This window comes from Poeciliopsis prolifica, unplaced genomic scaffold (genome assembly GCF_027474105.1).
Source record: "Poeciliopsis prolifica strain line A6 unplaced genomic scaffold, Auburn_PproV2 SCAFFOLD023, whole genome shotgun sequence".
Taxonomy (NCBI): domain Eukaryota; kingdom Metazoa; phylum Chordata; class Actinopteri; order Cyprinodontiformes; family Poeciliidae; genus Poeciliopsis; species Poeciliopsis prolifica.
The window spans coordinates 6,683,505-6,695,950 of NW_026562398.1; the positions used below are offsets into that span (position 1 = coordinate 6,683,505).

General features: G+C 36.4%; 1 protein-coding gene across 1 annotated transcript; it reads right to left on the reverse strand.

Annotated features, from left to right (window-relative positions):
* Window positions 1–1,258: 1,258 nt before the first annotated feature.
* On the reverse strand, window positions 1,259–11,602 carry wdr13 (WD repeat domain 13). The gene is made up of 10 exons (XM_055045825.1): window positions 11,522–11,602; window positions 10,127–10,214; window positions 9,806–10,037; window positions 8,326–8,435; window positions 7,366–7,496; window positions 6,976–7,283; window positions 4,941–5,121; window positions 4,692–4,833; window positions 3,896–4,014; window positions 1,259–1,952 (listed from the first exon to the last, which is right to left on the reverse strand). Exons 2-10 carry the CDS (start codon window positions 10,165–10,167, stop codon window positions 1,768–1,770), a joined length of 1,449 nt encoding a protein of 482 aa, XP_054901800.1. The 5' UTR covers window positions 10,168–10,214; window positions 11,522–11,602; the 3' UTR covers window positions 1,259–1,767.
* Between the last annotated feature and the right edge of the window lie 844 nt (window positions 11,603–12,446).

The window sequence follows — 12,446 nt, forward strand, 5'->3', positions numbered from 1 at the left end:
CTTTATCAGCACAAGAGTATACCCTTTCTAGCAAAGGCTAATACTCTAATTAATCATCAAAATTATTGATCACTAAGATAATAAAAATGGCTTCAGTCCTTTACATTAGTATAACAGTGACAAAGATTTCTAAAGGAAATGCAACAAGTTAAACGCTGGTAAAGTGTTAATTTTTGATAGAGGGAGGAGTATGAGCTTCTTAAAGAGACAGTGGCCCAATTTCAAGGCTTTACATGTGTGAAGTGAAATTACTTTAGTCATGTCCGATATTTACATTTTTATAGCTGCTGAAGGCAACAGTTACTTGATTTTGCTATAAAATCAAATAACTGTTGATTTATTCAGATAAATCAACATTCTGTATTATGTGTTTTCCATGTTATGAAAAATTAATAACACTGCTCCTTTAAGGGTTTAATGACGCAGCACCTTGGGAGGAGCAGGAGCTTCTTAAAGAGACAGAGGCCCAATTTCAAGGCCTTAAATTGCAAAGTCTCTTTTAAGTCAAGTCTTAAACTATACATCACTTTTATTTTCTAAAAATGTTGTATACGTTTGATTTCATAAAATAAATAAATAAAAAAATAATTTAAAATTAAAAGATATATATGCATTACATTACTGTCCCTTTAAGTTTCTGGAATAGATTCAATCTCAACGTTAAATAACATTTCCAGATTATGCTTACAAGTGAAGTCTGTTGAAGGAAATCCAATGTTTAAATCAGGGGTGTCCAAAGGGTGGCTCAGGGGCCACTTGTGGCCCGTCGGTTGATTTTTTTTTGTGGCCCCAAACTGCAGCCCAAGAATGAGCTTTTTTTTTATCAGGGTAAAATAATTAGTAAGATAAATTTCTGACAATGAAAAAATATTAAAAATGAAAGAAAATATTTGTCTTTTAAAATTTTTAGAATAAGAACCATGTTTGTTTGTTTTTTTAATCCTACAAAGCATTTGGAAGGAAAGTGACTTGAAATAGAGAATAAATTTGTTCAACTAATCCTAAAATTATTTGAAAAACAAGTAATAAAGAAAATATTCAAAATTATTTTGGATCTAAATTAAAAAAAAATCTTAAACAAAAGGCAACTTCATTTGCTCGATTTAAAATTTTTATTTAATTCTTTTTTTAATTTTGACTTGTTGACTTTATCCCACGTGACAAAAAGTCTGGACGCCCCTGCTGATCTCCACAAATATTTTCAACATGCACCCTCCTCCGATATTTCAAATTATTTAAAACATTTGACACAGATGAGTCACAACGCAGCCATTTATTGTGTTAAATAAATTATCTGAATCACCACACACATACGAACAAACACACTGAGAAACACGGCAACATTTAGTGATGAACGACCTGCTTGTTTCATGCACATGGTCTCAAAGGCAAACAGGCGACTGAGAGCAAACAACACTTGATTACGCTGCTTGAATAACAGTTACATAAATAGTGAGGGAGCTACGCCGGAGGGAACATCAGTGTGATATAAAGTGTTGCTTTTTCCAGTAAGATTACACGGCGTCCTCTTCACGCTGGCTGGAGGTGAGCCATGACGCATGCATGGTGGTGAAGTCGGTTCCAGCTGCAGGAGGACGGACTCCTCCCTCCCACGCAGGAAGAGGCTCTATCTGATTGCACTTTAGTTTCACTACTTTAGATGTTTGATACATTCCAGTGAAGACCTACACGGACGGTAAAGAGCAGCAGGCTGGTTTTCATTCATACATGTTCATATGTAGTGGATGGAAGCTTGTCTCGGGTTTTTCATTTCTGCTCTCTCCTCCAGACGATGACCATGCCGGTGGAGTCGGCGGACGCCAGCAGACTCTCGTCGCAGTTGAAGCTCACGTCCAGCACCGGGCCGCCGTGACCCTGCAGCTTGTTGACGATGGCCTTGGTGTTGCGCTCGACGTCGAAGAAGTAGACGCAGCCGTCCTCGCTGCCGGTCACTGGGACGCAGAGAGTTAAGGACAGAAGAAAGAGGTTTGACGCTTGGATGAAACTACAGATCATGCTAGTTAGCACCGATGACGGTAAATATACGGTTTTCCTGAAAGTTGTTTCTATGTCATTAGCTCATTTAGCAGCGAGTACATGAGGATGAGTGACAGCTAGGCTTGTCATAGTAACAAATTTTGCTGGATGATAAACTGTTCCAGAAATTATTGTGATAAACAATAATATTGTTATTTAGAGACAATTTTAAAGTACTAAAATGTTGATGTAAGAACATGTTCTCAAAGATTAATAAACTTTATTTTCTCACAAACATTTAACACTGGAACATAAACAAAACAAAAAAAAGCAAATAAAATGAATTATAAAGTCTACGTAAGCTAAAAAAAAAAAGTACTAAAACACCAAACTAAAAATTTCTGTCGTCCAGTTTTTGGTAGAAACAGAGAAACGAGAAAACTACTAAATTCTACAAGTTGAAATTATTTAATTTGTTTTAATTTATCACGATTAATTGATTTATTGGTTATTGCAACAGGCTGGCTCTGATTGGTTGTTTTTGACCGGGAGCTGTGCATTAATTCTGACTTCTCATATTGAACTGTCACAACATATTTAACAAATATTCTAAAAACATTTTTTATATAAAAGTTATTGCAGCTTTGATGAAGATAGAAAACAATGAACTGGCCACATTCAGTGCAAGAAAGTATAAAACAGATTACGTTTTCTCCTCCATTATTTTTAATTGTAGTGAAAATGACAGGAAATAAATCCTGTTTAAATCTAGATGTTTTTAGCAAGTTTGAGTTGAGATTTTGTGTTTTTGTCTCAGAGCACAGAGTCTTACCAGGATATTTTGTGGTACTATTATTGTGACAACAATAAAAGTGACACACACACAAATACCGCTCTTTAAAAAACCAGTCACTAAAGTGAACACATCCATTCCACTTAATCATATTTGCAAATCCATTGACACTTATTGATAAATAACATTTTTGTGGGGTTTTAAACATCATTAATTGGAATTTATGATGATTTTTATTACGATAAATGACAAACGATGCCTTAAATGATCAGAACTGCCCTATGGAAGCCATTTTACTCGCTGAATGTCCTGATCTCAACGATACAGAACATTTCTGAAAACTCGTCAAACATCCACCTTCAGGTTTCCCTGAAGCTTGTTTATGGCTCGACGAGGCGTCATAATGCAACTTGGAAGTAGAAATATGACTAAATGTTAGATTTTTTCATTACATTTGACTAAATGATATCAAAGATGGGTGGAGATTTATTTAAGTCTGTCTGAGAAGTTTTTGGATTATTGAAAACTCTACTTTTGAACAAGCAACATTCAATTTCAAATTTGCGACAATTAGATACCCGACGACTGAATTTAAACTTCCCTACAGAATTATGTCTTAAAACTATTTATTTCAAACTAAAAAAAGCTGTGTCAGTGTTATTCAGTAAAGTATGGCATTTAAAACATTCAAGTGAGTGTGAAAAGCACCAGGTACCATCGTCTCTGACAGAAACAATAATTTTTCTCTATTTTAGTTTAGATATTTTTAACCTTTCTGGTGATTGGGAAACCCAAGTCTGATCCAGACGCCGGTGCGGCTTGTTGTGAAATAAAAAATAGGAGATAAAAGAGAAACGTGGGGATGCTGGGAGCATGTCTGCAACGTGCTGCAGAAAAACAGGCCGCCTTGTTGCTGTAATTTTCTAATTCTGGATATTTCCTTTCAATCCGTAAGCAGCCTGGTGCTATTTTAGATTTCTGTCTTTCTTCCTTCTCTGCACTGCATGGCCTGCAGCTCGCTGTGCAGTTTGGTCTCATTTTTGATTCAGATGTCGCAGCAGGTACGCTAAGAGACCCCAGCAGGAGCACAAAGCCCACCAGAGTGGGAGCTGCAGGACTTCTTACCCACACAGGCCCCTTGTCTGAAAGACATGAGGGGGCAGAAAATGCTGTGGACGTGCTGCGATCCGTGCTGGATGGGGAAGTTTCTCTTCAGCTGCAGTGTCCCTTCGTTGTCCACAACCCTGAAATTAGGAAACGGTTTCAATAAATGAGATGCAGCTGAATATTTACAGCTTTGAAAAGCATTTTCACACAAAAAAACCAGGCATTTTTCAAGGAAAGTTTTCAAACTTTTCCTGGGCCAGACTTAAGAAATTAAAAAGTTCACTATTACTAATAATATTTGGTGATGCTATAAGAGAAACAAGCTAAACTAAAATTAGTGCTGAAGTGATTAATTGCTTTAAACACAATCAGTTACTAAAATAATTGTTAATTAATTTAGTCATTTTTAGCTCAAGTAATTTTCTAAAAAAAGATTCTTGGAGCAGTAATTAAGCCAAAAATATATAAAAACATGCTGAATTTAAGATTAAAAACATATCTGTCTGTAAATATGGTTCAAATTCAGTAAAAAAAAGATACATTCTGGTGTCTAATTGCTGATAAAATTGGAGAGTAATTTCCCAGAAAATTTAAGCATTTTCAAGGAAAGTTTTCAAACTTTTCCAGGACCAGACTTTGGAATTAAAACCAATGCTAAAAAAAAAGAATCTCCCCAAACCAAACATTTAAATTTAAGCTTTTAATCAAACATTATGTAGCATTTTATGACCAAATAACAAAAATGTTTCATTTTCCAAAACTCTTAAGACAGGAACAGCAATGAGTAAAGAAGCTGCTAACAAACGAAGCTCACCTGTAGAGCAGCAGCTTGTTGACGCAGGCGTTGACCAGCAGGGACGGGTCTCTGGCCTCGCGGCTGATCCAGGAGCGAGCGGAGATGCTGCAGATGGAGCTGCCCTCGTTCACCACCAGCCGCTTGGCTTTGGTCAGCTTCCCTGGAGGGACAGAGGAGGGAGACGGACAGAAACGCAACCGGCAGCTGCTGCTCATTATTCTGGGAAAAGCTGATTAGAATTTGTAATGCGGACACTCGGGCCTGTACCTGTTGCCATGTCGAATAGGAAGGAGAAGATGCTGCCGCGGTCGTCGCCAGCCCACAGGATCCTCCCCGGAGCATCAAAGGAGAGAGACAGCACGCGGCCTGTCAGCTTACTGGAGCCCCCCTTCACCTTCTTCCCAGTGGAGATGTTCACCACCTGCAGGTGGTGCTTGCTGTTTCCCACCTGGAACACGACACCGAGCGAGAACAGCTTCATCAGGACGGCGGGGAGCGCAGACACCAACACTCAGAAGTGATCTACACCAGATCTACTGCGACTAGAAACATAGAAATGTTTCAGCTGGTGTTTAATCAGATTAGCGCTGCGATTAATCAGGAGTAAAGCTGCTGTATGTTACTTTTACAATAAAATATTACTTTACATATTTGTTGAAACTGTCATTGTATTGTGACTGCTATGAGACAGAAAAATAAAAAAATGTTTAAAAAAAATAGCGATCTTCTGCAAAACACAAAATCTGACCAAGTGGTTTGGTTTCTAGTGCAAATTTCTTAGTAAATTAAAACTGTCTTAAAATGAAAAACCTAACCAACAACACAAACAATTTATCTTTTATCAGTCACAACGTTTGCTTTAATTTTAACTTGATAGCACCAAAAACATCCAGTAACTTTTGCTTGTTAGGCTAAATAAGATGCTACAAATAAAAAAAGTCAGGCTTCTTGGAGCCTAGAATTACAGAAAAGAATTAAGGCCACTGAAAAAAAAGAATTCTGACTTTTTTGCATCAGATTCTGGTTTAATCTCAGAATTTCTGAGATTTCAGAATTTCAGAATTGGAGATTCCTTTCTCAGAATTTTGAGATTAAAGTTATTTTTTGTTGTTTTTCCGGTGGCCCTAATCCTTTTCCTTATACATCTAACATTATTTTCAGATTATTATTATTTTAAAAGATTGCATATTTAGAATTGCTTTCCGCATGTTTTATATGGTAAAAGAAATAAATTAGCATCTTTATGGCCCGCTGCGGCTAATTTTTATCTTCACAGTTGCCGTAAACAACGTAAACAACTCTTATTTTACATAACAGCTTCCTCAGGGAGATAATTCATCATTGCAAAGAAAAAGGTTAAAAATAAAATCGTTCAAAAATATCTACAGCTATAATCCCGGTTACAAGCGCTGACATTTAATAGTGAAATTTTCATCAATGTTCAGGCATTTACAACAAGGTAAAGGGCTTCCTTCTGCATGCAATGATTATCAATAAACTTCACACGCAGGAAACATTTGGAAGAAAAGAAAATAAAAGCTGCTTGCTGCGAGAATATTCAGACCAAAGCAGGATTAGAGTCTTGAATCAGACTCTAATTCGTTTGTCTCGAAAGCTCGAGTTTTTGGAGAGGTCTGAATACAAATTTGATTTCCAAAAAGGACTTGGGCGCTTAGGCAGTCACTCATCCAGAGGCCCGACGTGTTTCTGAGTTAAAATTTTTTTTAAAGTTGACAGGAAATTTGAAAATATCACTTGATAATTATGTTTTATTGAAATATTAATATCTGAACACAAACTATAAAATCTTAACAAAATGCAAACATAAAAAAAATCTAATAAATAAGCAATGCTAAGCCTGGTGGGGGCACAACAAAGTCTGGAGGCCCGCCAGGCTTATAATACACTGGGGGAAACCCTGTATGATGCTAATTAAATTCAACACTTTTTGAAACTTAAAAAAAGACCATTATTATTTAAATTTAAGCCCAAAACACACAAAAGATTACCATTTAACTTCTTAAATAAAGATAACTTAAACAATAAAGTTACATTTGTGAAAACTAAGTTACGGTTTTGTGAATTTAGTGTTTGTGTCACCAAACTTCTTACAGAAAACATCACTTATGATGAGTTGAAGGAGCCAAACCTCATTAAAATACAATCTTTTTTGATTAAGTAAGAATATTTTTATGCGTAATTTCCTACAATAAATCTGTTTAAGCAGTAAAGTGGCTTTTGAAAGGACAATCAATAAATCAACAGACAAATTTATGACGTGGTTTCAGCCGGAGGAACTCACCACAGTGAGGTTGTTGTTCATCGGCTGGAAGGTGCAGCAGAGCAACTCGCTCGACTCCGGGTCTCTGACTTCCCGAATGCACCGACCGTCCTCCGTGTTCCAGATCCGCAGCGTCCCGTCCAGCGACGTCGACACGATGATGTCGTTGCTTAGAGACCAGGCGAAGTCCGTGACGGGGCCACCGTGACCCTTCAGGGTCAGCTTCACGCTCGGAGGAGGCGGCGACAGCGCCATGATGGACAGGGTGCCGTCCAACGAGCAGCAGGCCAGGAGGTGCTTGTCGTCATTCGCAAACTGCAACCGTGGGACTTCGATAAAGCAGGAGAAAAGACTACGTGAAAAATATGTTTGTATGAACGATTTAGCATGTTTAGAGGTCGATTTACGTACCAGCAGAGTCAACGTGTTGGTCAAATATGTGGTGCATGCCAGCGAACGCGTAGTTTTCACTCAGGGTTGTGTCACCTGCCATGGCACGGCTTGCCTCTGCCACCGAGGTGGGCACCAAGCTGCCCGGGGGCCTGGGGCAAAAACACATAAAAAATAATAAATAGCATATAAATGTATGACGAGGTATTATTGACATTATAGATGGGGGGGTGAGAGGGGAAGTTAATTTTTGCCAATAAAATCTCTAAAGTTTCTTATAAATAATAGTTTGAGAAGTCAAAAATTTGCTCGGAAAATTTCAGAAAATTTGAAATTAATCCCAGAAATGTTTTTAGAATCGTACACAATTTGTGCAAATTTCCCCATGAACAATTCTCTGCTTTTCTAACATGGAAATTTCCAAGACATTTTTCTCAATAGCTTCTGAAATTAATATCAAAATTTTTTAGTTTTATGTTGCAAATTTTTTAACTTTTCAAACATTTTTAAAAAGAAAAAAAAAATTCTAAAATTAATTTAAAATTTCTGGGGTTTGGGTAGGAATTTAGTCAAACAGATTAGATTAGACTAATTATTGAAGTAATCAACTAATTTAGTAATTGATTAAACAAATGGCCGAAAATTTAAAAAAACCTCAGCCATATTCAAAGCAACAATTAAGCCAAAACTGAACAAAAAAAATCGACGTGAATTTCACATTTAATATAAAAGCATCTTTATCTAAATATGTTTTACCCAAAACTCCTCAAGTTGGACTTTTTAATTAGACCCAAATTCTCCAAAGGAATGCTACATTGTGACATTTTGGACAACAAAATGCTTTTTTTGTTCCTCAAAAACATAAAATAAAATGATCTCTTAATGTATTTCTAATATCGTAAAGAAAAGGCTCAAGTAGTTAAATGGAAAATCTGCAGAATGTGACGGTTTAATTGTGAGAAGAATCAATAATGTTCTTGCCTCTCGTCGTAGACGGCTCTGTTCATCTGGGCCTGCAGCTGGTAGGAGCCTCGGCTGACGGACCGGCGGTGACCACGGGCCCCCTGAGCGCGGGGGTCCTCCTCAAAGTCCTGCAGACAAACACAACAGCAGCAGAGAGAGAATCTCAAAGGGATGAGTCAACGTGAAGACTGGAAAAGTTCTTCGAATAACCATAAATCAGCTGTTTATAAATTATATATTTACAAATAAACAAATATATTTAATATCTTGCAGGACTGGGCAATAAATCAACTTGATCTTTTTAAGTTAACTTGTGGAAAATCTGTTTTTCTTTCACTAAAGCACTCCGTGGTTGTGAAGTCAGCACGCCCACTGCCGCCATTTTGTTTTACAAGCGTTCTTTACAGATTCTATTTATTTGGACTTTAATTTAGGTTAACTTTATAATGAAATATTAGGACCAGGTCTATATGTGTATTTTATTTATGAGAATAGGTCATAATATTCAGAAGAAACCAAAGAAATCTGCTAAGTCTGTTTCTCCGGGTGCTTGGGGAGGCAGCCAGCTCGTTTCTGAAGTAAAACGTGTTTAAATTTGAAAATATCACTTAACAGTGTTTGGAAGACTGGAAGATTAATACCTATACAGCAAATATACAAACTTTAAAAAAGACAATCATTAAAAAAATAAATAAATAATGCTAAGCCTGGTGGGGAGACAAGTAAAGCTTGGTGGCCCTCCAGGCTTATGATACACTGAGGAAAATTTTATTACAAGAAAAACATAATAGAAATACAAGAATAAAGTCCTAATATTAGCAGAATAAAGTAGTAATTTTATGAGAACGACAACACGAAAACTAACAAAAAAAGTGAAAAGAGGAACTTTGAGCATCTTCTGAAGTTATACTTTGGTTCACAGAAAAGAAAATGTTTTTATCTTGTAACACATTGAATTATTATCAGTAATAAAGTCTGAAACAACTGTGCAATAATTGAGTATTTAAAACTCCACCCGGACTGAAGTGGCCACGTCAGATCGTGTTAATTTTAAGAAGAAGAATTTTAAGACGTTCTTCTGGTAAATTATGTCTTAATTCTGCTAATATTCTGAATATATTCTTGTAAATACACAAAAATAATTGCAGCCTAGCCCTCATATTCCATTGTACAACTTACAGAAGGGATAACAAAAACAAAAACGCCACTTTTTGAAAATATTTTCTGTCATTTGTAATTTATTTTTAAAAGAGAATATCAGATGTGTTGTAAAAAAAAAAACTAATAAAATGTTGATTTTATTTCTAAAGTACCCATCCCTAAAGTATGATCAAAACTACATCTTCTTACTAGCGCCAGCCATTTCAACCAAGCTGCTCAGCTTGATGCACAGCAACAAATTTGCTGCATGGCTTTGACTTGCGTGTTTTAAATCCCATCTCCAACCACATTTCTCCCTATCCTCTCTTCCCTACTGTCCCGTTTCATTGAGTCTGACCTCCATGCGGTCCAGCGTGGTACGGGAGCTACGCACGCTGCTGGCCCTGAAGCTGCTCTGCTCAGACAGCGGCCCGTAGCGCAGGGCCAACAGCTGACTGCGCAGCTTCAGGTACTGCCTGCGCAGCCCTGGCTCAAAGCCACACTTGGCGTTCTCTCTGAGCAGCTGGCTGCGTCGGCGGATGTACTGAGTTCGGAACTGTGGGAAGGTAGGCGTGCGGTAAGCATTATACCTGCAGAGGGAAAAGAGGCGACACAGGCGCAGACAATTGTAACTAAAAAAATGCACTTCCTGGTCGTCAGATGCGTGGCTGCGTCTTACCTTGCGTCCACTGCCAAAACCTGCTGCCAAACTGCTGCCATTCCACACTCGCTCTGGATAGAGAGGAAGCCACTGCCAGGGCAAAGTCCTGGGAAACAAAAAGCTCACATTAAAACCAGTTATTGTATTAATAATTGATTATTCTGATGACTAAATACATTTAAAAAATTAGCACATTCTACAGATTTTTAATAAATAATAATAAAAAAAGCTTTTTCTTTCCTAAAGAGCAATAATTTAGCAATAATTTAGCAAACACTTGATCGTTTGTGGCAAAAGATGCATCTAAAAAAATAATTGTACCTCAATACAGTGTAGGGCTGATCAGTTGACTATTTTCATCAATAATAGGACAGCAAAAGTGTTTTTCGTTTTTACGTTTGTTCATTTAATTTTGAATCGTCTTCTCCAATGTTATGAATTTATAAAAATTAACCTGCTTTGCTTCAAAAACAGATTTATACAATATTATGGGTAAAAATATAAAAAATTTCAGCTGAAATACAATAAACAAACTCAGAATGCCATCTTTTTTCCATCATTGACATAGATGGAACAGTGTTGGTAAAACAAAACCGTATTTGATTTACCAGATAACAAATAGACTTTACAGTATTCCAACTATCTGTTTACCAAATGTCAACTAATTTTGATAGAAATAATTTAAACATTAATTTTAGAATTTAAATGTTTAATTTGAAAAAATAATTTAAGATTGTTCTCTTTTTTCCAAGGCAAAGCTTTTGCAGCTGTTTTTAACATTAACTTCTTGACTGAATAAAAACATTTTCATGTTTGGCAACATTCACTGCAACTGCTAAAATATTTTTAATTGAGTATTTTTTGTGGGCTCCATCTTCTCACAGGTTTCAATAAATTAAAAAACGAAAAGGTGAACTAAAGGTGAACTAAATAAAATCATAATGTCAGCTGTAAAGATGCTAATTATTTAACTCGCATAAAACTAATTATTTGGACATAAAACTTCTGATAAAACATAACAGTTGAATGAGTTGATGATGCAGAAGCAGAGAAAATACGATGCTATCGCTGAATGTTTCAGTATCTCCCTTTGACATGCAAATATAACAAGAAAAGCGTCATTTAAAATACCAGATAAAGTCAAGAAAAGCGTCTTTATTGGATATTTTTCCAGCAACCGCCACAGAAGAAGAGCATTTTGCAGCAGCAAAGCTAACTAGCATCAGTTAGCAACTAGCAAGAGAGCTAATAGAACTTTAGCACTGCTCTGGCAGAAAATAAACAGATTTATGTGTAAGTGTTTGACGCCGAACTGAGGACTGTATCACGTATTGATGGTACACAACAGATAAATGTCATAGCGTGGCGATATTCCCAATGATAGATGGTGAAACATGTTTAGAAACGGCTCACCTTCCTTAGCTTTTCTCCATCGCTTCTGTTCCTGTCAAGTCACGTGACCCGCGTGACCAACCCTCTCAGGCTGACGCGGGATCTCCTGAATCAGACGAGATTAAGATATATTACTCTTTCCACCGAGATTCACCGACACGGTTTGTGCGAGGGCACTTTAAACAAAATGGCTAGTTTAAATTATTTACTGCAAATGTAGGCCTGTCACAATTAAAAATCTGTGCCGGACGATAAATTGTAACGGTAATTATTGAGACAAACGATAATACTGTTGTTTTGAGGCGATATTTTAGTAATATATTGATAATTACACAACCTTCCTTCATCCTTTCAGAAACCAATAAACTGACAAAAGACAACTGATATTTTAATAATCCGAAATGAACATCTCAAAACATTAATAGAATTTCATTAAATACCATAAAACCATAAATAAGATGGATCATCATGTCCGTCTTATTTATATATAAAAAAATTCCGTTCAAAAACTAGCCAAATAGCCAAGGGAAATGATTGAGCTCATTTTAATTTATTATGCGATTAATTGATTTTTGTGTCAGACTCAGAGCCCTCCAATCCAGTCACAGGTTTTTATGAGGCCTGATTTGTTCTTATTTTATCAATCAAATCAAACCACGTTTGTCCTGTATGTATCTAAATTACATCAATGTGCTTTTTTTTTCCTGATGTTTTGATCATTATTGTTTTGTTGAGTTATTTATATAGCTTATGTTCATTTTGATATTTAAAATACCAAAAGTTTCCACATAAGTTTGTATTTTGGTGTGTCTGATTATGTAATTTTTGGTGCTTTCATCAGTATCACTTGACAGACAAGTATTTTACCAAATACTTTTTACTTTTAATGTTTTGGACAGTAGTGCTTATCTTTCAGTTTTTGGATACTCTACGCCAACAAAACTAA